This window comes from Ciona robusta, chromosome 7, assembly GCF_009617815.1.
Source record: "Ciona robusta chromosome 7, ASM961781v2".
Taxonomy (NCBI): domain Eukaryota; kingdom Metazoa; phylum Chordata; class Ascidiacea; order Phlebobranchia; family Cionidae; genus Ciona; species Ciona robusta.
Window position 1 is genome coordinate 30,001 of NC_143241.1, and position 25,442 is coordinate 55,442.

Here is a 25,442-nt window from a genome sequence, read left to right on the forward strand (position 1 = left end):
AAATACAAAGGACAATAGCTACCGGATATATGGATTAGACATATTGTCGGTATGGGGGGAGGTCAAGTAAAAAAAAAAAGAACTGTTTGGTTTGACAGGTAAAGGGTTGACCAGGTGATTCTCCAGTGTTAGAGTCCTTGTTGTGGGTGTTTTTTTAATTCGAATTTTATTTTTAGTTCGTCCAGGGGCAATGCATCCTTTAGCTTTGATAAGTATATACCAAATTTGTTCTTGATTATCCATAATTTTCTTTTATTAAATTCTTTGTTATCCCAAAGGTATTCATTGTCTTTGTCTAGTTTTCTCTTTGTATCTAGAACTTCTAATTTTGTTATTGTTATTAGTTTTATTGCTCCAATCATTTTGTTACCATTCGGGATATTATACATGATTAGTTTTTCAGTTGGGTATGTATCATAAGTGAAGATTGTATTAGCAAATTTGCAGACTTGTTGAAATAATTCTTGAACTGTTGGGCATTTAAGTAGTATGTGTGTAATATTGTCCTCTGGTGCTCGGCAAAATTTACAATTTCTAATTTCAACTTTTCCTTTATAGTAATTGGATGCATAACTTTTTCGAAAGTCTCCAAATCTAAAAGCTTTATTTGCAATCAGGTAGTTTGTTTCTTTCATAATTTGTAAAAAAGGGTTTTAGATATTTAGTAGCGCAGTTTATATTTTCCCATGGTAATATTTTACCGGTTATTATTATTACATTTTCTGTTGTTTGAAGGTTTTGGAGTTGTTCATAGATCGGTTTTAGTTTGTCAGTCTCCCAGGTAAAGTTGGATTTATCTAGTTTGTATAGGTAGTGACGTAGGATGGCATATTGAGTGTTTGGAGATATTGTGTTTGGGGCGGTGTTTGTAAATAGCGAAGGGTTGATAATTTTTATACTGGATCCTAGTTGGTGTCGTGTCCATTCATGCCAAAGTTCTGTTATTTTTTTCAATCTGGATATTTCATAGAATCTGCTTAGTTGAGCGCTAATGATTTTAAGTTTGATAATGGGGACTGCTTTTCCTCCTTTTGATTTTGGTAGCTGTAGGGTTGCTCGTTTTATATTTTCTATTTTTGATGGGGACCAAACGAATTGAAACATTAGTTGTGTTAGTATGTTTTCATATTTTAAGGGTAATGAGATATGTTTGCCAGTATGTAATAATTGGGGAACGATTAGTGTGTTTATTAATAGAGTTTTTCCATTCAAAGTTAAGTTTCTTGGTTTGTTTACATGTAGAATATATCTAATTGTATTAACTGCCTTTACCCAATTTTGCGCAGTTGTATCCACTTCGAAGCTAAAATGGATTCCCAAAATTTTTATTGTCTGTTGGAGGTTGTTTTGCCAGTTTGTTGTTGCCAGACATTCTTTCGTTTCGGAGTTATTGCTTATGATTTGCGTTTTGTTCATGTTTATCTTATGACCCGAAACTATTTCATACTGAACAAGTTCTTTTTTGATTTCATTAAGAGAAGATGTCCTTTCCGTTAAAAATGTTAAATCGTCAGCGTATTGGACGCATTTGAGTTCTATGTTTCTGAGTTTATAGCCGATTATCCTGTTATTTCGATTTATTTTTCTAGTAAGTGCTTCCATGCCGATTATGAAAAGGGTCATGCTTAAGGGACATCCTTGTCGGATACCTCTTTTTATATGAATATCATCTGTAAAAGTTCCGTTGATTTCAATTTTGCTGATTAGATTTGTATATATAATTTTTATCCATCGTGTAATGTAGTAGGGAAAATTGAGTTTTTCAAGCATTTTGAGTAAGAAAGGGTGGTCTACTCTATCAAACGCTTTTTCAAAGTCAATCGCTATCATTGTGAGTGGTTTCCCTAACTTGCGAGCAGAGTCTATTGCGCTTTGTATGTTATAAATTGCTCTATGTATATCTTTGTTTTGTATTCCACAGTGTTGGCTATTGCTAATGAATTTGTTTAAGATTGGCTTGATTCGATTGTTTATAATCTTGCTAAGTATTTTATAATCGTTGTTTAGTAGGGATATTGGGCGCCAGTTTTTGAGTTCTTGTTTATTTCCTTTTTTAAAAATTAATTTTGTTATTGCGGTTCTCATTGTCAATGGCATAGACTTTTTTAGATAAATGTTGTGAAATAATTCAGCTAGATCATTGGGAAAATCATTATCCATTAATTTATATAACTGAGGTGTTATTCCATCACTGCCGGGAGAGGAATCTTTGTTAAGAGAGGTGATGGCCACTTTTATTTCCTCATCTGTTATTGGTTGGTTTAAATAGTTAGTTTCATCTTGATCCCAGGTTATCGGTTCTATTTCGTCTAAGTAGTTTTGCTGCGCTTGAGTTTTATTATCTTTTCCCCACAAATTTGTATAATAGGCGTGTATAATGTCGATTATTTCTGTTTTATTGTCGGTTATCACCCCTTGATCGTTTTGAATGGTGTATATGCTACATCTTGATTGTGCTGCTTTTTCAAACTGGAAGAAATTTTTGGTCGGTTGTTCTTCATTGTCGAAGCTTATTACTTTGGCTCGGATTAGCGCTCCTTGGTTGATTTTATTTTCATATCTATTGACGTTATTTTGTAAGTTTATATATTCCTTATTATTCTTATAATTTACATCACTACCTTTGATATCGCTTAGTTTTTGAACTGAGTATATGTATCGATTCCGTTCTATGCGACTTATATATTTGGAAAATTCCATGCATTCGTTTTTTATCATTAATTTTGCTTTTTCCCACCATTCCAACATGTTGGCTGTGGATAGTTTTTGTAGTCTCCAATTTATCCAGTTAGTGTGAATTATACATTGTAGGTCTTGATGTTTTAGGGTAGCGTCGTTAATTTTGTAATATGAATGTCCCCATTTTCTATTTAATTCTATACTTATTTTTATTATTGGGCAGAGATTGTGATCGGAGAAGCTGTTTCGAATGTGGCTAGAGTCGATGGTCCGAGGGAGTAGGTTTTTGTTTACATATATTCTATCGATGCGTGTAGCTGAGTTGCAGGTGGTCCGAGTATAGACAATTTTATCTTTGTGTAGTTTTCTATGTATATCATGTAAATATTTTTCTTTTTCTATTTTTAACCATATTTCCCGTTGATGTTTCCCATATATTTGATAACCTGATGCGTCTAGGTATTGGGTGACAAAGTTGAAGTCCCCCAGTAGTAAGTTTTTGGTTAGCGGGTTATTTTCAATCTTTTGTTCTAGGATTTCCAATTGTCGGATTCTGGTCGATTCGTTGTAGCTACCGGATTGCAAATAAATGTTGTATATATTGAGATATCCATGTTTTTCTTTTATTTTAATTTTCTGAATCCTATTTGGTATTATTATTTCATGGTAAATTTCATACTGATCGATAATTTGTTTTTTAACTAGGATTGCAGTTCCAGAATAAAAATTTGGAACTTTTTTCTGTAATTGTGTTCACAAAAAGAGTCACATTGCAGGACGCTTCTATATTTTGGCAGATAGTGTAGTCCATGCATCTTACTTCTTGTAGGCATAGTATACTAACATTATTTTCGTTGATATAATTTTTGATGTCATAGCTTTTTTTTTTAATGCTATTAACGTTTATTGTACCGATAGTAATGGTAGGTGTTTTCTTATTAGTGTTTCCGCTTAGAGCCATTATTACATTAAAGGTTTAGATTAAATATATTAAAACAAGGAAGGGGGTGAGGGTGGGATTAAGGGGTTTGTCTGGTTTCGTGTTTTTCAGTTATTTTCCTTCTTTTGGAGGGTGTTGTACTTGTGTCGAAGATTGATTCCAGACTTGTGGAAGATCTTCTGATTGTTGGTGGCTCGGTATGGCTAGCATTGAAAAAGGAAGTTTCTGCTTCGTAGATGTTAGAGTAGTAATATCTTGGTTTCGATAGTTGTTCATGGTATTTTTCTATTATTTTTATGTTTTCTTCTGTTGGGTCAGGTGAGTTGGTTTTGGGGGATTCGTCTAATGCATTTCTGCTGGGCGTCTCTGCGGAGGTATTTTGTAGGGTGTCGTTGTTGCTGTTGTTTTCTGAATTTTTGATTGATTTGCTGGGGAGATTTGTGTTGTATTTGTTTTGGTTGATGTTACTTTCATGTTTCATTTCGGAATCATTTAGTTGTTGGTTTTCTTGTTCACTTTGGACTGTGCTTGTTATAGGTCTTCGTTGAGTTTTAGGTGTTCGTTTAGATTTTGGTGTTGTCTTTTTCTTCGGTGTTGAAGTGCTGGAGGGAGTTGTCGGAATATTCGTAGCTTGAAGTGTGGGAAACTTGTCCATATTATTTATTTCCAGGTCTTGATGTTGAAGGATGCTGTATCGGTTATTTGTTAAAGTTTGGATTGGAGGGATTGGTGGTGGTACTGGACTGTTTCTTTTTTCAACTCGTTTCCATGGTGTTGATGTGATGCCGGTTGGTTTGGATCTGCAGTTTCTAAGAATGTGGCCATCTGTTTTGCAGTAAGTACAAAAGCCTTTTTTGGGGCATTTGGTTTGTACATGGCCCCTTTCCTTGCAGAATCTGCACAGGGGTAGATGGGATTCCCCCGGCTTTGTAATCGTTACCCATTTCCCACAGATCTTGGCTGTTTTGGGTATGTTATTGATATTTATCTTATCAAAGTATATATTTAACCAACCGTTTTTAATTGATTTAAAATTTCTATGTGTTCCAAAATCCATTGAGGCGATTTTCCCCCATTTGTTTTTTTCCAAAAGTGCCTTAATTTTTGCATCATCTATGTAGCACGGTATTGGGTGCAAAGTTATAATTTCTTGTGGTGGTGCTGGTAGTCTGGCGGTCACTAGCATCCGATTCCCGTTTTGTGTAGTGAAGTGGACTTCTTGATTTTTGAAGTGGTTAATGATGGTTTCAATTTTTCCTTCGCTCTGGTGTTTCAGTGTGAGTAGAAATGCCACGTCCTTGAAAGACTCTGTGATGACTCCATCGACGTCACCAACTAGCGCCTCGAGTGGTCCATTTCTTCCAAATAATTCCATGAATGTAGATACGCTGATATGTTCCACATTACCTTTGAGTTGTATAACGACTGATCTTTTGATTTCCATATCCAGTTCTATAACCTTTGAGTTTGTCATTTTTCCAGTTATACGGTGGTTTTGGGATTGGGTATGAGGGTACAAAAAAAGGTAAAGGGTATAATAATATTAGACAAAGGGTAGAAGATATGCGGAGACAAAAAAAACACAAAACAAGGTTGGTGACAAATAAATTCAAAAGGGATCAAGGACTATATACAAAAAAGGGAGTAAGAGAGAAAGGGCTCTAAGCGGAAATTCGGACTCTAACACTTAGAGGTGAAAAAAAGGTTAGGCAAAAATACAGAACAAACTAAGTATTACAATCACCTGGTCGTAGAGCAGATTTGAGACGAGTTTCAGTTTTTCTTCGTTGATGTAGATTTTATATCCAATTTTGTACAGAAGTCCAAGTTTTTATTGAGTATAAATCCAGTTTTAGTTGTAGTTCCAATTATAAAGTCCCAAGTCTTTTTTTTTTCTTGTCGTGGCTGTAAAGTCGTGTCGTAGGGAAGACGTAGAGTTGTCTTTGCACTAAACAGGATAGGAGTTCTTTTCTTCTTTTTTCCGTATTGAGCTGTGTAGTGCAGGTAATTCTTGATCGTCTTCGTTTCTTGCAGTGAAGGCCCTCGTCAGGTAAGTATGAGTCGGTAAAAGAGAAGTGGTTAGTGGTTCAAGCGAGATATTCTTTAATTTAAGGGGACTTTACCAACACGCCTTGTCATATTTATTATTACAGTATGTTTAAAACATAAATTTTTCCCAAGCTTCTTTCAATATTTTTTCATTTTAATTCTCGTCAGCGTCGGTTTTATATGTTTGCCGAGTATCTCCACTGCTTAGCCACTGTACAAGGATTTCATAATAGGGCAGGGATAGCGCGAACGCAATCCCCACTAGCAGAAATTATACGACCGAGTTACCCACATTTGGAGTAATCGCAAGGGTCAGCTAAGCCGATGTGCAATGGCCTGGCCTCACCTTGGACCCACTGCCTGCCTGATCGCAGTGAAGGCCCTCGTCAGGTAAGTATGAGTCGGACAAAGAGAAGTGGTTAGTTGTTCAAGCGAGATATTCTTTATTATAAGGGGACTTTACCAACACGCCTTGTCATATTTATTATTACAGTGTGTTTAAAACATAAATTGTTCCCAAGCTTCTTTCAAAATTTGTTTATTTTCATTTTAATTCCCGTCAGCGTCGGTTTTATGTGTTTGCCGAGTATCTCCACTGCTTCGCAACTGTACAAGGATTTCATAATAGGGCAGGGATAGCGCGAACGCAGTCCCCACTAGCAGAAATTATACGACCGAGTTACCCACATTTGGGGTAATCGCAAGGGTCAGCTAAGCCAATGTACAATGGCCTGGCCTCACCTTGGACCCACTGCCTGCCTGATCGCAGCGAAGGCCCTCGTCAGGTAAGTATGAGTCGGAAAAAGAGAAGTGGTTAGTGGTTCAAGCGAGATATTCTTTATTATAAGGGGACTTTACCAACACGCCTTGTCATATTTATTATTACAGTGTGTTTAAAACATAAATTGTTCCCAAGCTTCTTTCAAAATTTGTTTATTTTCATTTTAATTCCCGTCAGCGACGGTTTTATGTGTTTGCCGAGTATCTCCACTGCTTCGCAACTGTACAAGGATTTCATAATAGGGCAGGGATAGCGCGAACGCAGTCCCTACTAGCAGAAATTATACGACCGAGTTACCCACATTTGGGGTAATCGCAAGGGTCAGCTAAGCCAATGTACAATGGCCTGGCCTCACCTTGGACCCACTGCCTGCCTGATCGCAGCGAAGGCCCTCGTCAGGTAAGTATGAGTCGGAAAAAGAGAAGTGGTTAGTGGTTCAAGCGAGATATTCTTTATTATAAGGGGACTTTACCAACACGCCTTGTCATATTTATTATTACAGTATGTTTAAAACAAATTTTTCCCAAGCTTCTTTCAATATTTTTTCATTTTAATTCTCGTCAGCGTCGGTTTTATGTGTTTGCCGAGTATCTCCACTGCTTAGCCACTGTACAAGCATTTCAAAATAGGGCAGGGATAGCGCGAACGCAGTCCCCACTAGCACAAATTATACGACCGAGTTACCCACATTTGGGGTAATCGCAAGGGTCAGCTAAGCCGATGTGCAATGACCTGGCCTCACCTTGGACCCACTGCCTGCCTGATCGCAGTGAAGGCCCTCGTCAGGTAAGTATGAGTCGGTAAAAGAGAAGTGGTTAGTGGTTCAAGCGAGATATTCTTTAATTTAAGGGGACTTTACCAACACGCCTTGTCATATTTATTATTACAGTATGTTTAAAACAAATTTTTCCCAAGCTTCTTTCAATATTTTTTCATTTTAATTCTCGTCAGCGTCGGTTTTATGTGTTTGCCGAGTATCTCCACTGCTTAGCCACTGTACAAGGATTTCAAAATAGGGCAGGGATAGCGCGAACGCAGTCCCCACTAGCACAAATTATACGACCGAGTTACCCACATTTGGGGTAATCGCAAGGGTCAGCTAAGCCGATGTGCAATGACCTGGCCTCACCTTGGACCCACTGCCTGCCTGATCGCAGTGAAGGCCCTCGTCAGGTAAGTATGAGTCGGTAAAAGAGAAGTGGTTAGTGGTTCAAGCGAGATATTCTTTATTATAAGGGGACTTTACCAACACGCCTTGTCAAATTTATTGTTACAGTGTGTTTGAAACATAAATTGTTCCCAAGCTTCTTTCAAAATGTGTTTATATTCATTTTAATTCCCGTCAGCGTCGGATTTATGTGTTTGCCGAGTATCTGCACTGCTTAGCCACTGTACAAGGATTTCATAATAGGGCAGGGATAGCGCGAACGCAGTCCCCACTAGCAGAAATTATACGACCGAGTTACCCACATTTGGGGTAATCGCAAGGGTCAGCTAAGCCGATGTGCAATGACCTGGCCTCACCTTGGACCCACTGCCTGCCTGATCGCAGTGAAGGCCCTCGTCAGGTAAGTATGAGTCGGTCAAAGAGAAGTGGTTAGTGGTTCAAGCGAGATATTCTTTATTATAAGGGGACTTTACCAACACCCCTTGTCATATTTATTATTACAGTGTGTTTAAAACATAAATTGTTCTCAAGCTTCTTTCAAAATTTGTTTATTTTCATTTTAATTCCCGTCAGCGTCGGTTTTATGTGTTTGCCGAGTATCTCCACTGCTTAGCCACTGTACAAGGATTTCATAATAGGGCAGGGATAGCGCGAACGCAGTCCCCACTAGCAGAAATTATACGACCGAGTTACCCACATTTGGGGTAATCGCAAGGGTCAGCTAAGCCGATGTGCAATGGCCTGGCCTCACCTTGGACCCACTGCCTGCCTGATCGCAGTGAAGGCCCTCGTCAGGTAAGTATGAGTCGGTAAAAGAGAAGTGGTTAGTGGTTCAAGCGAGATATTCTTTAATTTAAGGGGACTTTACCAACACGCCTTGTCATATTTATTATTACAGTATGTTTAAAACAAATTTTTCCCAAGCTTCTTTTAATATTTTTTCATTTTAATTCTCGTCAGCGTCGGTTTTATGTGTTTGCCGAGTATCTCCACTGCTTAGCCACTGTACAAGGATTTCAAAATAGGGCAGGGATAGCGCGAACGCAGTCCCCACTAGCACAAATTATACGACCGAGTTACCCACATTTGGGGTAATCGCAAGTGTCAGCTAAGCCGATGTGCAATGACCTGGCCTCACCTTGGACCCACTGCCTGCCTGATCGCAGTGAAGGCCCTCGTCAGGTAAGTATGAGTCGGTAAAAGAGAAGTGGTTAGTGGTTCAAGCGAGATATTCTTTAATTTAAGGGGACTTTACCAACACGCCTTGTCATATTTATTATTACAGTATGTTTAAAACATAAATTTTTCCCAAGCTTCTTTCAATATTTTTTCATTTTAATTCTCGTCAGCGTCGGTTTTATATGTTTGCCGAGTATCTCCACTGCTTAGCCACTGTACAAGGATTTCATAATAGGGCAGGGATAGCGCGAACGCAATCCCCACTAGCAGAAATTATACGACCGAGTTACCCACATTTGGGGTAATCGCAAGGGTCAGCTAAGCCGATGTGCAATGGCCTGGCCTCACCTTGGACCCACTGCCTGCCTGATCGCAGTGAAGGCCCTCGTCAGGTAAGTATAAAACGGTAAAAGAGAAGTGGTTAGTGGTTCAAGCGAGATATTCTTTATTATAAGGGGACTTTACCCACACGCCTTGTCATATTTATTATTACAGTGTGTTTAAAACATAAATTTTTCCTAAGCTTCTTTCAATATTTTTTTATTTTCATTTTAATTCTCGTCAGCGTCGGTTTTATGTGTTTGCTGAGTATCTCCACTGCTTAGCCACTTAGTTTTGTAGCGGTTGATTGTGCTCTAGCACAGAGTTAATAATATAAAGACAGCTAAATTTAATACTAATACATAAAGATTGAATATAAAGCAACGTTGTATATAGCGAAAACAAAAGCATGACAGGAATGGAATGCAGTTTCGCTGCTTTCGTAACATCTACTTTCCCGTCATTCTAATCGTGATAATAAAACAATTACCCAGTTGTGTGTCTGCCAGGCGAGGCAATTGCCACATGCCAATGACGCGTTTTATTGTTTTGCTACACGTGTTTTTCGTTATATAAACCTTTCACTTTCCTGTACTGGGAGGCAGTACGGGGCTTGCAATACCCTGCTGTTCTCACTTTGTCTCTAAGCTCGATGTCGCACTTTCACCGTACAATAAACTGAGCTGTGCCGTACAAGCGTTATATATCGATATGCAATCTGCGTTGAGGAGTCGGATAGCGTGTGCGTAGGGGCAGGATGGAACAGCGTCGTCACGAGGCTGCGGAGCGCGAACCCACAACTTCAACATTAGCCACAGTTTAATAGTGCAGCAAAAAGTTGTTCAAGTTGCCTTACATAGCATTGAATGTGATGCTACAGCACGTGCAATAGTTACGAAGTGCATGAAGTTATATTATGTCTGACAAGTGCTCTATCCACAAATTACAGATTTTATACCACATACCAAGCAAACTTTTAGAGAACATAAAAACAAGGAACACCATCACAGTACATCCCCATTTTGTGATCTTCCCATTCAAATTCCCCATAGATTACATGCATCAGTATGTTTAGGTGTTGCTATGAAGAAGCTTTCGTTAACATGGATGAGGGGAAGTAAAACAGTCAGGACAAGTGCCGTTTAAATATCTGAAGTTAGTAACCGGCTTATTGCTATGAAACCATTTATATTCCTCGATGCTTTGCACTAAAACCACGTGGTCTTGATAAAGTAGATCGTTGAAAAGCAACAGAATTACGACAGTTCTTGCTTTATACTGGCAAAATTGCATTAAGAAATATTTTACCGAGTCGATTGTTTAAGAGCTTTTTGTCATTTAGTAGTGCTATATCCATTTTAATATCACCAACTCTTTGTAAATTGCACTGTGATTTAGCAGAACAAATGTTGTCAAACTTTGTCAAGGATTGTAAAGTATATTATGGGAAGGAATTTTTAGTATATAAAGTTCTTCTTTACTTCATCTGGCAGATGAGGCTAAAGTATATATGGTGGTCTTGAGTGCTGCAGTGCATTTTGTTTTGAAAACTATTAAAAATTTTTTTTTTTAAATGGTCCGATTTGGCAAAAGTCCCTCTTAGTTCAAGTTGTAAAGCGATTACAAGAAAATAAGATTTTTGTGCCAGAAAAGTGTATGTTGCCCAATATTTTTGCCTCGTTTCCAGATAATGCTTACATTGGAAAAACTCCTAAAACTGTAGTTGGTATTAAAGTTAATAACAAAGGAGACGGATTTTGTTGTGCAAAGTTATGGTAAAATGGTACCTTTGTTTAGTGAACCTTGTAATTGTTCTATTGTTGGAGTTTTTATTGGTAAATCTCGTGACTATCATATGGGATATGGTACAAAGTACCTCTTTAAATATGAATGCAATATGTTTTAAATATGGCAACAATGTTGTTTTTATGGCTATTTATGATTTTCTTGTTTAGTTTTTATTTAAATTGAAATGGGGCAAGAAAGACAAAATTTTGTTTTTTTCTTCAAGTAATGCATTGAATAATTTTTTTTTAGCCTGTGTAAACAATATTTTAAAAAAAATTGATGTGCAAAAAAGATTATTGGATTTCTATGATTTGTGGTATAAGGAACACTGGCGTAGAGTACGGGCTTGCTGTGCACTCTTGTCAAATTTACTACTCTAATTGCATGCACGACCATCGGCGCACATACAATAGTTCGAGTGTGACAACCAGCAAACTGCTTCGTAAAAAAATGTGTTAAAACTGACTTAAATTTGCGAAATCATGATTATTACAACATAACATTGTACTTACTATCTGTAATTATTTTGCAAATAACGCCCTACTCCGATTGTCCAATTGCAGAACAACAGCATTATTGTGTAAATGGACCAGACATCGCACAATATGCATGGGTCTTTACTTGATTGCGACTGTGTTTCTTACTAAAAGTAAACCAATATCGTCCGGTATTTAAAAGTAAAACCGTGTTATACGACGTAACAAGCGCCCTATTATAACACATGCGAATTGATGCAATTATTGTAAGAACTTGTGCGATATAAAACTTAAACAATGGGTATATTGCGATAAGTGTTCCTACCAGGTGGATAGTTTAACACCAGCGTTGGTTTAATTATTGCGTTAAGTATGCCGCACTCACACGAAATTGTAACACTCTGGGCCAACAATGAACAGGAATTTTGACCTCTTTTGTTTATTTCCCTAACTTTGGGGCAATATAAAAACACTTTACTAAAGCAAGTTGACTTAATAATTAAAAGGTGTCCTTTTTTACCCCGTACCCCAATGTATTTCCTCCCAATTTATATTTGGTTTTATAATACTGTGTACAAACCCTGGTATGTTTAATTGTGGATTATTATATGTATTTGTAGTTTTTCTATAAAATCAGTTTTGTTTAGACAGATAGGATCATCACAGATAGGGGGGTGATTTTGTAAAAACTACTACTGTATTAAACTTCACTTGTTCATACAAAAAGCAATTATATATATTTTTGAAAAGGTAAGTTGGTGTCAGTACGCTTAAATCAGTTGTTTGTTTTGTACATGAAACATATTAACACTAACGAAATGCGATATTTGCATGTATTCTATGTTAAGAATATGTCTTTTGTGGTCGTTGGATATACCGATGAGGATACCGTAGAAATCGTTTGTGCTGGTTGGCTTGTGCACGGAAATCAGGTGCAATCAATTTTAAATTTTATTAGCAATCTTGTTTCTTCTAGAGTATTATATGCTTTTACAGTGTGTATTGTTTGTAAACATGCTAATAGCTTTGAGGATTGCGTTATCATTACTACCTCCGCTTTTAACACACTAATAACTTAAAGTTATAAAAATGTTATTTTAGACTAAAGTTAAGTGAGACACACAGCTAAGAAACATGAGTTGCCAGTTCACAAAACTTGGAAGCTCTATGATGTCAGAATATTTTCTTACACTGGTAATATTACGTTGAAGCTACATTTAGTTTTGAGAGAATAGCAGTAAAACAAGTTTTTACACTGAATAGATAAATTTGAGACTGCAGTTGCACAGTGCATTAAAGCTTTGTTGAGAGTGATGAACTTGAAATTGAGTCAAAAAAGCGCTCTCACCACAAACATTAGATAACGAAGATTATTTTTGTATAAAAGTGGGTCCACTGTAAAATATGGATTTTTAAATTAGAATATATTTACAGAAAACTTGTGTAAGTTCAATTGATACCAGATCCAATAAATCAGCAAGATTTCATTCATTATCATATGTTTTGTTAGTTTTAAATTTCTTTGTTTTCAAAATCACCTGCAGGCTAAAATCAAGGCGAAATAGTATGGATTCACACGCGTGGATTCATTGCATCATAAAAGCGATTGTCCCCTTGAATATTTAGCCTGCAGTTGCTTAAAAACAGGTTGGATATTATTTTCACGTGTGCGCATCAAAGTATAGAGATAGTTTGTGAATACTTCGTACACACGTAAAGCAACCACTGCTTTAATGCCTGCAATGGTCGAGGTCTTATCTTAATTTTCTTCAAGACGTTTCATTTTTACTGTTACTTTACAATTGCGCGTAACTTTCATTGCATCGCGGAACAAACGTGCATACGACAAAAAAAATAAAATATTTGTTTCGCGTAAAATATTCCGCCGGTCGCCGCCGTCGCGGAAAAATTCTACACTGTTGGTCGAATGATGAAGGTGGTTGGGTCTTATGGTTTATGGTCAGAATTCAGTTACAAAAAGGAAGGAAGGGGAAGAAACCATTTTGTGCAGCCACATGTTCAAAAGTCATTTTAAGTAGGTTGCTGCCTATACTAATTGGTGCGACTGCAAGTTAACAGCAACAAAACAATTGTAAAACAGAGGGCATTGGTATACAATTGTCACATGTTCACCCTAATGAGAATTATTTTATAAAATATTTTTTGACACCTTTTCATTTTGTTTTCCCTTTTTATTTGGTAGTAGACAAAGAACATTTAATGAATTAAAACGACTTCCACAGACCGTTGTTAATTGTTTAAAACACGATCAGGCTATTGTGGTAAAGGTGTCTCATCCTCTCCGACTCTACTATATTAGGCTAAATTAGTTTAAAACGTGCTCATTCATTAGATATGTGATCTTTTGTATTTGTAACGTACCTTGGGTTGTAGAGCAGCAGGTCAGATCAGAATTTGCTTCTAATATCATTTTTTACTAATATCACCACATAGTTCTTTTGCTCTTTTATTATCGCACTGTAAATTGGTGTGTCTGTAGTGATTTTATATTTTTAACGTTAATGCGACATGTTTTTCAGGGCAATTTCTTTAAGTTAATGTGTCTCAAATATTTTTAGCTATCACGTTATGTCATCGCATTGTACCCTATGATGTGGCTATTCGCACAAAAAATAAAGGGCATGAGTTAGGGAAAAAAGTGAGATTAGACAGAGCATTACCACCGTCAGCTCACAAGAAATATGTTGTCAATGGGGGATGCTAGTAAAAGAGACAACAGAAAGAGCATGCCAAATAAAGAAAGGTTTGTTAAATAACACCATTACTTATTTTTATGTTGCTCCTATAAGATTGGCCGATCATTTTTTATTATCCTGTAATATTACAATGGCAGAAAAGGTCTAATCTCATCTTCACGTACTTGTAGAACGAGCATGGAAGCATTAGAGGAATTGCCAATAGTTTGAATCCTTTATAGTTAAATTATATTTAAAAGGTGTAGAGTTTATTTTATTCAGGATTAAAATGCCGGCTAGAAATTGTGCAGTTTATTACGACAAAAATTGCAACAGTCCGCAGGCTTTTTTTTGCCCGGAGTTCGCAAAAAGTGTAGAAGATAAGTATAGGGTTGTGAAGATAGGGATTTATCTGCGATGCTTTGCGTGTTACGCATCACGCTTGAGTGACCTTATACAGCTCGATGAGAAAAAATGTCGGATTCGCGCGAAAGCGTCTACAGACCAGTTATATCGAATCTTTCTGATGTGAAAAAGTGCAAAATTTGATTAGGAATCAATAGTTAATCGATGTTGAAAAAGTTTTGCAGCACTTTAGATAGGTAGATAACACTAGCGTGAGATATGGGAATGTTACAGCCATATTATATGTATTTTTGTGTCACCTATACATTTTGAGTATATCACATATTCGGTGTATAGCCTATTGTATGTAATTCGTGTTTTCTATTAAGAATAAGTAGTTTGATCAGTGTTTAAAGTTAAAATGCCGTTTAATTGTGCCATTCCCGACTGTGGGAGATCTTATCGTGACTCGGGTACTAGTCTTTTTGTGGTATGCAGACCTGATTTGGGCAAGAAAACAATGGAAGAACGTGAACATTACACAAAACTAACAAATATGCTTTTGTCGATGAGGGATGCTAAGAAAGGAGACAATATAAAACAACTTCTTCACAAAGAAGCGTAAGTTTATCTAGGTTTAATTCATATTTGTTGACCGTCCGCTCTTTTGTAATTTGTTTGTTGTGAGAATATCGAGTTGTTGAAATTAAACTTCTCAGTAGGCTAGGTTAATACAAGGCTACATCTACAACAGTGAATTAATTAATATTTTACATATAGTGCAGCAATTTGTGAAAGACATTTTAAACAAGAAGACATAGTCAAGTCACAGTCCAAAAATAAGTTGCGCATTGGAGCAGTGCCATGTTATTATTTGCCAAAAGCAATAACACAAAAAGAGCCCAGGAAGCCCCCTGCAGTGAAACACCCACTTCCAGCAAAAGTATGGCAGAGTACCATTCAGCAACTGCACAAAAACATGACAAAGATGCCGGAAAAGTATCAAAGTTAGCATTGCATTATTTTATAATAGATACAATCCTAGTGCAGAATATGACAGTAAGCATTAAATTCACAGTGGTGACATAGTATCAAGCAAGTAGAAGCAAGTAATTCATACAGTAGATTTGGCGAAAGTAGAATAATTCATTTTACCCTATATACCAACTAGAGCAAACATATTTCTTTAAATTTAATGTAATTATGCATGCAGGCAGCTGGCTTGGTATAGAATTGTGTTTAGCCAGATAACCATATAATCCGAAAAATCTGATTATACACAGAAAACCATATATATATTCAGAAAAAAATTTTTTTTAGTGAATTGGATTTACTACTTTCGTATGAACAGCTTTGTCATTGAAAAGCAAGATGAAGAAGAAAACTTGATTCCCAATATCAAGTAGGATATTATAATAATTCATGCTAGTCCAGTTTAATGCAGTATATTCAACAGCACTGTGACAGTTAGTGACAACATATATCAAACTTGACAAGTTATTATGCAGCATCGTTTATTCATTTTTTAATTAAACTACTTTTAGGATTGTCATTAACAATGACCTTCAAATGGAACAATTATACGTTGCTGGTTGGAAAATAAAGCAAAGAAGGTGGCCTTTAGTGAATTTTAAAATGAACTCCTGCATTAATATTCTGTGTATGTATTCATAGTTCTGTAGTTTGAATTTGCTTGGTTAACTTGGTATAAATACTTTTCAGCTGTCTTTGACAACATCAGCATCTGTAAAGGAGTTGAAAATCAAGGATGTTTCAAAAATCATTGTGCCTATTATTGGGATGGAAAAAAAGATCAAATATGTAAAAAGTATTCATACTTCAGACCTAATAAATGCCATGTCATTTGTTCAAGTAGGTTTTTTGTAGATATGATTGTGTGGTATTACAGACGTTTGTATTTAGATCCTGCAGGCTGTTGTGTTGAATGTGAAATCATAAACAATCAAGCCACCAAAAGTTCCGAGGATGTTCCATGTTCTACTTCTACAGTGGATGATAAAACCATGATGGTGAGCATTAATAAACTCAGTTCACAGCATCTAAGTAAGTCTAACATTTTTTATATTATAGAAGCTTTTTGGGAGGGATGTTTCAACTCTCAATGAATGGCAAATATTGTTTTTTCAAGAACAGATCAAGAATGCCAAAGTGGACCCCAAAGGAAGAAAATTTCACCCTGACATGATACGCTGGTCTATTGAATTATATGCACGGTCTCCGGCTGCTTATCATCATATTCGTAACAGTGATGTATTATTTTTACCTTCTCCAGCCACAATTTCAAAGTACAGGTAAACTGAATTCATGGATAAGTTACTATCCATTAATAATGTATGTGACACTGGTATACTACTAGGACACTAGGTGTACTAGTAATACTAATGTTTTTTTATTCTTTAGAAATAACTTTAAAGCTACGCCCGGAATAAATGAAATGGCTCTTGAGGAATTGGATCGAATAATGGAAGAGAATGAATCACTTCCAGTGTACATCACAGTGGATGAAATGAAAAGTTAGTAAATTTGATTGGTACTGACAGTTTGTATTTATTTATTATTTTCAGTTCGCGAGAATCTAGTATATCAAAATGGAGAAATATCTGGGTTTGTTTTTGGGTGGGAAACAAATGAAATTGCAACCCATATTATTGGTATGTGTTATTTTCTTTATTAATGATAATAGGGTTTTTAATAACATTTTAAATAAAATTATTTTTTAGTTTTCTATGTTCGATCATTTAAAAAAGAGGTAAGTATACCGCTTGCCTGGTATCCCACAAAGAGCACACCAGCCTGTCAAATTTCATTAAAATTCTGGAAAATCTTGTATGAATTGGAAAAAAGAAACATTCATGTCCATGCTGTAGTGGCTGATGGTGCAGCCACGAATAGAAAATTCTTTAAGCAGTTATCTGGAAAAAAGAACATCCCCTTGCAAGGAGTTTTTTCTGCACCAAACCCATACAATATCAACAACCCAATTTATCTCTGTTCTGACGTTCAACATTTATTGAAGGTGTGTGAATTGACATTTCTCATAATAACCATAATTTTTGTTCTTATTTTCATTTGCCATATTTAGACTGTTCGGAATGGATTGCTCTCATCCGGTTGGAGCGGAAAGAGATTGTTAAACATGAATGGTGAATGTGGAAGAGAAATAATTTGGAAGCATATTTCGGATCTTTATTCATTGGAAAAGTCTCTTCCTTTCACACGCTGGACTCGGCTTACACAAGCACATATGTCATTGAACAATTTTTCTAAGGTTAGTGTGTTTAAAGTTAGAAACAAGCAACAATTTACTGTTTTTAATTTAGATGAAAGTAAACTTGGCCCGAGACACAATTTCGTGGAAAGTGGGGAGATCATTGCGCATGATAAATGGTGCGGAAGCAACTGCAGAATTTATTTTACTGTTTGATAGGTAAGGTAATTATTAAATTATGGTTTAAGTGACAAATCTATGTAAAATTTTGATTTTCGTTTTGTAGATGGTATGAAATAATGACCTGTAAAGCCAATAACCCAGTGGACAGTATGGATGATGAGCGGATTACTTGGTTGCGAGATGAATTTCTACCCAAAATAAAAATGTGGCTGGTGTGTTTTATTCGCAACAACTGATATAACCAAAACATAACTAAATTCGCTATTTTAGCAAGATGTTAGAAACAATCACAAAAAAGAGAGTGACAAAAGACTTCTGCCAATGCCCACAATGGAAGGACTCTTGTTCACCACCAATAACTTTATTCAGCTTGCAAAAAGGTTGTTGGATCTGGATGGTATGAGATATGTGTGCTTCGGTACAATATCCCAAGATGTATTGGAAGCGTTTTTCGGAAACTTAGTAAGTATGAGATTACTATAGTTATTATACTTATAGGCTAACAATATTGTGAAATTTTAGCGGCAATTTGGGAGATTTTCTCAAAACCCTGATGCAGCGCAAGTTGCATATGGAGTGCAGCATATTGTCCAAAGGAAAATTATAAAAAAAGTAAAAAATGGTAACACTACATATGGATCCACAAATGCTTGGACAGAAGTTTCCCATGTTCCTTTCAAGAAAGTAAAATAATTTCTGAAATTTATGTATTGTAGTGTGGTAGAGTTTTACTGGCTACTTCGTTCTGCCTCTAGCGTTTTTGTTTATTGGTTATTGTTTTGTTACATAGATATCCATCGTTTAGTTCATTAAACTTAATAAATGTTAATTCAGTTTATATACTAGTATTCTCCGTCACTGCAGTAATCAATAGTGCTATTTTGTTTATGTTTTTTTTGGTTTGTATTTGATTTATATATAGCTTTAATAAACACAATTTTCATTGGAATTTATGTACAGTTACTTCAACAAGGATTTATTTTTTTTGAGATCACCACGCAAACCTTTAGAGCATTTGCTTACGCTTGTAAATAGTTTTTCAAACAATCGCCGTACAAAAGTGTGGGCCAGTATTTTAACAAACAATTTTACAATGTAAATAGCACATTTGTGACACTCTTTCTTAGATACATCATGTTCATCCAATTGGTCATATAACATATTTACAAATAATGAAAAAGTTTCTGATTCAAGAATTCTATCTTCAATAACTTTAAAGCAGATATTTTGGTAATCTTCTATCGCAGTCGCTGAATTTACTTCCATCATTGCATATTCTAAAATCATAGTTAGTTTTGGTGATGGGTAAACCAAGATTCCTTGTTTTTTTTCCATTATATTAAAAAGTCTGCATTCTGTTTTTTCGGATGTCAATTCCAGATATTGAGCAACTTCTTTGTACCGACCTATGCATTTCTTTGCACAATACCCACCCAAATATTGACAAGTTTCCATCTGAATTTCATTTAATGGGATTGTTGCATCAGCAGTATTGGATTGAGGTAAAGTTGTGGTCTTGCAAGCGAGAATAGAGCAGTATTCCAACAACTCGAGAACCAGCATTGGGCCGTCTTTGTTTGTGGGTTTAGTCGTAAAAAACTGATCATATTTCAAACTTACAACAGGATAATCAGCTATGTTTTCATCCAAAGCATTATTAAGTTTCCTACACTGTGTCCACTTTTTAACCCAAGATTGTCCAAACGTGGATAATTTAAAACCTTTAAATTCATGTATTGCGGTCGGTTGTTTAGCAATAATAGACTGTTCTTCAAAATCAGGAAGCTCAAGCTCAACTGTTTCCAGCTTTTCCAGATCACTTAAGAAGTCGTCATCATAGGCAACTTCCACTGTCATACTTGAATTCACTGACATTATAACTGAGTGGTACCTACTGGACCGTATATATAAATAAAAATATAAAATATACAATAAGCTACAAAGCGAGAGTCAAGAATTTCTGCGACCACGACACCACGTGGTATAAGGTCACTCAAGCGTATAATTTCGGTCGAAATGCGTCAGATAAATCCCTATCTTCACAACCCTATAAGATAAGTATCTTGTACCAATTTTGTTAAAGAGATTTCATGTCAAATAATATCAAAAAACTCCTTTATAAAAAAGATTACAAGTCAAATAATATCAAAAAAACTCCTTCATAAAAAAGTGTAAGTGCGTGTTCCAACAATAAATACAATAACAGTGGTCCGAAACTGGCTGAGAAGGAAAACGTCGTAAATATACAGCAGTGCTACCTGGAGCATATTTAGGTTGTTTATTACAGCCATTTACCATAGTAAAGTGTACGCTGGTACTAAAGTGTATACGCTAACCAGACCACTTTTCACGCATTAGTGCACCGACGTTGCACTTGGCCCGAGAGGTCAGCCAGACAGTGCAGTATAACAGTGCAAGGCGAGTTCGTATGTAAACATTTTTAATTATTAGAAATATGAAATTAGAAAAAAAACTATTATTGTACGTCACAAACATGTTCGGGTGCAAACATATCAGCATAGTACACACGGCCTACTAGAGATACGGCCTGATAATTCACATTTTACCTTTGAAATTTGAAAAAAAGATCTATTTATTGTACGTCACAAACATCATTATCCCATTGTTCGGGTGCAAACATGTTAAATTTGAATTTTCTATTAAAAAAGAAGGTGTATGCTATTATGCTAGTTGCAAAGAGAATATCAGGGTTGTTTTGTATTCATAAAGAGTGTTTAAAATTACCTGTAAGATAACCTACAGGTAGTCTTTTAGGTTAGAACAGATTACGTAGTTCCGTATTACTGGGGGGATTCGCACTCAGTCAAAGAAAATTACGAGACAGTATATCCAGTATAGCTCTCTATATCCATTTCGCTACTGAAATAACAAACATTTTTGTCTAAACCAGTGATTGTGTCAAAACTAAACTAGCGCACATTTAGTTAGTCATCAATGGGCATGTCTAAAACCCTGAAAACCTGACTGCCCTGAATTGCCTGAATTTTAATTCAGTGTTGCCAGATTATTTTCGTATTTTTTAATACGTTTGCAAAAGCGGCCCTGACTTTCGTGATTGCAAATAAAAGCAGCCCTGAACTTTCGTAATTGTGTGTATATATACATCCCTGAATTTCGTTATAGTATGTATATACAGCCCTGAATTTCGTTATAGTATGTATATATTCAGCCCTGAATTTCGCTATAGTATGTATATACAGCCCTGAATTTCGTTATAGTATGTATATACATCCCTGAATTTCGTTATAGTATGTATATACAGCCCTGAATTTCGTTATAGTATGTATATACATCCCTGAATTTCGTTATAGTATGTATATACAGCCCTGAATTTCGTTATAGTATGTATATTCAGCCCTGAATTTCGTTATAGTATGTATATGCATCCCTGAATTTCGTTATAGTATGTATATACATCCCTGAATTTCGTTATAGTATGTATATATTCAGCCCTGAAATTCGTTATAGTATGTATATACAGCCCTGACTTTCATGATTGTGTATATATAGGCCTACAGCCCTGACTTTTAAGATTGTAAATATATGCAGCCCTGAATTTCGTGATTGTATGTATATATACAGCCCTGAATTTCGTTATAGTATGTATATACAGCCCTGAATTTCGTTATAGTATGTATATATTCAGCCCTGAATTTCGTTATAGTATGTATATACAGCCCTGAATTTCGTTATAGTATATGTATATATACAGCCCTGAATTTCGTTATAGTATGTATATACATCCCTGAATTTCGTTATAGTATGTATATACAGCCCTGAATTTCGTTATAGTATATAATAATATTCAGCCCTGAATTTCGTTATAGTATGTATATATTCAGCCCTGAATTGCGTTATAGTATGTATATATACAGCCCTGAATTTTGTTATAGTATGTATATACAGCCCTCACTTTCATGATTGTGTATATATAGGCCTACAGCCCTGACTTTTGTAACTGTAAATATAAGCAGCCCTGACTTTCGTGAATGTGAGTACCGGTATACAAAGCCAGACCGATCGACTTTGATTGTTTGTATGTTACACCATTGATTCCTGGTATTTTTTATAAACTTAATTATTAGTATTTTCGTAACAATAAGTTAATTTACATCATAATGCAAGCATTTCGAGTCATACACGATTTGTACCTGAACTACCAGAAGCAATTTCAGAACAGTATCAGAATTCAGCCGTGTTATTTGAGCTAAGTGTATTATTACAGGAAGGAGGAAGATAATAGAATGTCTACGCTTAAGCCAGTTCTTACCGGAGAACATGTGGGTTTGACAGAAAGTGAAGCTTTATCAATATTAAGTAAGTGCTTGGATAGTCAAATTTTAAACGAGCCGCAAGTAAAACCGAAGGGGGGTGAAGTATTTGTTTACCAGGGTAAAAGCAAAAAGTTACAGCGTGATTTCCACTGTGATCAGTACAAATGGATCAACAAGGGAAACAAACCATTTGGCAAATTATTAAGAAAGTGGTACTCTCACCTGCAAGACCCAAAACGAAATAATTCTCGTGATTCAACCAATAGCTTTATAAAACATGTTATGTGCAGAAGTGACTTGAGTAGCGAAGAACCATCCGTTTTTCTTATTCATTATATGGGAGATGAAACCATTCACCAACCAAAACCCCATGGGAATTCTAAATCTAAAAATAAAATATTTGTTGGTGTAAAAAAAGAAGTTTTGGAAGAAATCAAGGAACACGGAGAACACAATTCAAAGCCTAAAAACACATACGTCACGTTACAAAATAAAAAGGAAACCATTGAATGTATGCCAGTAAACCAAGCAAGAAACATAAAACAATGCTCAAATACCATGCACAATGAACGCAGAAAAAACAAAATAACAAATGACGAAATTTTTAGTCTTCTGGAATTACAGGGCCTGGGCGGGTTTGTTAAAAAAATCAGTTTTTCTCCGGACATGACTATTATTTTATATATGCCAGAAATGATAACAAAGGTAAAAGAAATATTTCGGCTTGGGTCATCTTACAAACATTTATTATCATACGATACAACTTTTACGTTGGGGGATTTTTATGTGTCACCTCTTGTTGGAAGAAACGTTCGTCTTGTGAATGATCCTATATTCCCTATTGGATTTTTGATGCAAGAAAGAAAATTTCAACATTTACATGAAGAATTTTTAAAAACAATTTTTACCGATATTGACCATGAAAAAATTTCTGACATGCCAATAGTAATTGATCGCGAAAGAGGAATTTTTAATGCTCTCGAGAAAGTATCACCAAACCTTTCCATTGTGTTTTGTGCAAACCATATTCTCTGCGATGTTGAAAAGTGGGTGCAAAAAAGCGGTGGTCAAAAAGACGATCAAAAAGTTTATAAGGACGACGTGGAGAAGCTTCTGCTCTCAGAATCAGAGGAAGACTTCCATGGAATTATTGAGGAACGTTCAATGAACTGGTCACAACCATTTCTTAAATATTTTGAGAGTCACCTGAAAAATGACCTAATAAGAAATTCATGTCGCTTCACCACATCCAAATTTGCTGCATTTGATGGTAGCATTGCATGCACCAATAATATATCTGAATCTTTTAACAACATTCTTAAAGAATGGAATTCGTGGACCGAGATGCCGATCGATTGCATGGTTTTGTCTTTACAGCGATATCAAGTATATATTTTATATGAATTTGAAAGAAGCATGTGCGGTTTTGGAAACTGGACTTTAAAAAACGAATTTTCCATAAAAGATGTCACAAATTGCAAATGGTCACATCAGTATGTTGCATCACCCTTTGAAATCATTAATGAAATCAAAAATACATTTCACCCAGTACAGGGGATAGAAAAAAAATCTACGTTCCGGTTGTCTCAAAGGGCAATGGCTCTTGACTGTGTCAAAAACAACACAGTTTGTTTATCCTCCTCCACCAGGACATTTACTGTTTATAACAGATTTACAAAGACGTCACATGCCGTGCAAATACTGCCCAAACCGAAGTGTTCCTGCAAAAGTACAGGAAGATGCATGCACGTTCTCGCAGTGGAACTTTCGATCGGCATGAAATTGGAGGACAAAAACACTTACTCTCTTTCGGTATTGCGTAAACGCTCAAGAAGGGGAGAAGGCAAATCAGGAAGATAAAAGCCAAGAACAAAAGACTATGATTACAACACCACCCCTGCTCCCGACTCTATGATATGCAGCCAACAGCTACAATCGACGCCCCGTAAAAGCAGTCAGGCCCGGGTGTCCTTCAGCTTTGCCTCGCCGATCAAACCCTCTTCACCGATCAAAGCTTCTTCACCGATCAAAGCTTCTTCACCGATCAAAGCTTCTCCACCGATCAAACCCTCTTCACCGATCAAAGCCTCTTCACCGATCAAAAAACACCCAGAAGATTTTGTTTACCCTTGGAATGCCCTTTTAAATGTAAATGACAAACGAATAATTCCGATGAGTCGTGAACTGCAAAGCAGCATTAATTTGGTTAAAGAACGCAAATGGATAGATGACTATGCAATAGAAGTGTGCATCAATCAGTTTATTTCTGAATCAACCCTTAATGCACAAATCTTCTCTTCACAATTATATGCAGCTGCAGTTAACCGGCGCTACGATTGCATTGTCAATTTTATACAAAGATTCACGCCCCTTAACAAAGATGTATTGTTTTTTCCAATCAATCAAAATTGCTGTCACTGGCTGTTGGCAGTCGCAATTTTCAAAACAAAGAAAATTCACATGTTGGACTCTCTTTCACGTGCGAAATCTTCTTCAATATTAAAACACGGGCAGACGGTGTTAAAATTACTTAAAGCATGTTATTATGATGCAAATTTATTTCACGAAATGGTTGCTTGGCAGGTGGTGGATGAAAAACCTCCTTGTCAAATCAATGGAATCGATTGCGGCATACACGTGATTGCTAATGCATTTTGCATTCTGAACAGACTTCCCTATTCCTCTTTCAACTCTGACAATGCAAGAAGTTGGGTTGTAAATACATTGATAAAGAGCGAGTCGGAACATAACTACACTATCAGTGAAAGAAAGATCTCAAATTCAGATAAAAAGCGCATAGTGTGCGCCTTCGCAGAGGAAATTCACCGTCCACAGGTACATTGTTTCGTACATAGGCCGAAATTGTTATAATTTACAGTTTTACACTAACATTAGCTATAAATATAATATTTCTACATAATGATTTATTAGATTACTACTGCCGAAGCGGAAATCCTTCCAAAAAGTCTCCACGATTCTGTAAGGGGCTGGTCTATTTGTGGAGCTCCCTGGTGTAACGGAGGATACGACGAATCTGTGACGCAAAATATGTGTTGCGTGTGCAGACGATGGATCCATTCAACATGTCAGCAGTCCGACGCTGTGTATTTTATATGCAGATTGTGCATCTGACCCTGTACGATATAGTTATTTTTTGTATGACGGTCAAAGAAACGCGTCAAATTTCTTAAATTAAAATTCGTTACAACTCTGAACACTTACATCTACTCCAGTATCGTGCTTTTGAAGTAAAAGTCTAGACTGTATATATTTACAATCACGAAATTCAGGGCTGTATATATAAACTATAACG

At 36.1% G+C, this 25,442-nt stretch overlaps 2 protein-coding genes, 9 non-coding genes and 1 pseudogene across 12 annotated transcripts; 2 read left to right on the forward strand and 10 right to left on the reverse strand.

Moving 5' to 3' along the window:
• Positions 1–3,696: 3,696 nt before the first annotated feature.
• Positions 3,697–7,725, reverse strand: LOC149733167 (uncharacterized). Of its 2 annotated transcripts, XM_089882007.1 has the most exons (2): positions 5,364–7,725; positions 3,697–5,078 (listed from the first exon to the last, which is right to left on the reverse strand). In XM_089882007.1, exon 2 carries the CDS (start codon positions 5,061–5,063, stop codon positions 3,699–3,701), a length of 1,365 nt encoding a protein of 454 aa, XP_089738133.1. In that variant the 5' UTR covers positions 5,064–5,078; positions 5,364–7,725; the 3' UTR covers positions 3,697–3,698. The 2 variants fall into 2 exon arrangements, with proteins under 2 accessions (XP_089738133.1, XP_089738132.1); XM_089882006.1 differs by having other exon boundaries at positions 3,697–7,725.
• On the forward strand, positions 5,127–11,002 carry LOC149733168 (uncharacterized; annotated as a pseudogene).
• On the reverse strand, positions 5,903–6,066 carry LOC149733169 (U1 spliceosomal RNA). The gene has a single exon (XR_016385401.1). It is a non-coding gene; the product is annotated as a U1 spliceosomal RNA (small nuclear RNA).
• On the reverse strand, positions 6,298–6,461 carry LOC149733170 (U1 spliceosomal RNA). Its single transcript, XR_016385407.1, has one exon. It is a non-coding gene; the product is annotated as a U1 spliceosomal RNA (small nuclear RNA).
• Positions 6,693–6,856, reverse strand: LOC149733171 (U1 spliceosomal RNA). The gene has a single exon (XR_016385402.1). It is a non-coding gene; the product is annotated as a U1 spliceosomal RNA (small nuclear RNA).
• On the reverse strand, positions 7,080–7,243 carry LOC149733172 (U1 spliceosomal RNA). Its single transcript, XR_016385471.1, has one exon. It is a non-coding gene; the product is annotated as a U1 spliceosomal RNA (small nuclear RNA).
• Positions 7,467–7,630, reverse strand: LOC149733173 (U1 spliceosomal RNA). Its single transcript, XR_016385472.1, has one exon. It is a non-coding gene; the product is annotated as a U1 spliceosomal RNA (small nuclear RNA).
• On the reverse strand, positions 7,862–8,025 carry LOC149733174 (U1 spliceosomal RNA). The gene has a single exon (XR_016385480.1). It is a non-coding gene; the product is annotated as a U1 spliceosomal RNA (small nuclear RNA).
• Positions 8,257–8,420, reverse strand: LOC149733175 (U1 spliceosomal RNA). The gene has a single exon (XR_016385460.1). It is a non-coding gene; the product is annotated as a U1 spliceosomal RNA (small nuclear RNA).
• LOC149733176 (U1 spliceosomal RNA) lies at positions 8,644–8,807 on the reverse strand. Its single transcript, XR_016385419.1, has one exon. It is a non-coding gene; the product is annotated as a U1 spliceosomal RNA (small nuclear RNA).
• LOC149733177 (U1 spliceosomal RNA) lies at positions 9,033–9,196 on the reverse strand. The gene has a single exon (XR_016385463.1). It is a non-coding gene; the product is annotated as a U1 spliceosomal RNA (small nuclear RNA).
• A 13,038-nt stretch (positions 11,003–24,040) lies between the features above and the next one.
• On the forward strand, positions 24,041–25,344 carry LOC149733178 (uncharacterized). The gene is made up of 2 exons (XM_089882009.1): positions 24,041–24,964; positions 25,061–25,344. Exons 1-2 carry the CDS (start codon positions 24,041–24,043, stop codon positions 25,259–25,261), a joined length of 1,125 nt encoding a protein of 374 aa, XP_089738135.1. The 3' UTR covers positions 25,262–25,344.
• Positions 25,345–25,442: the final 98 nt, after the last annotated feature.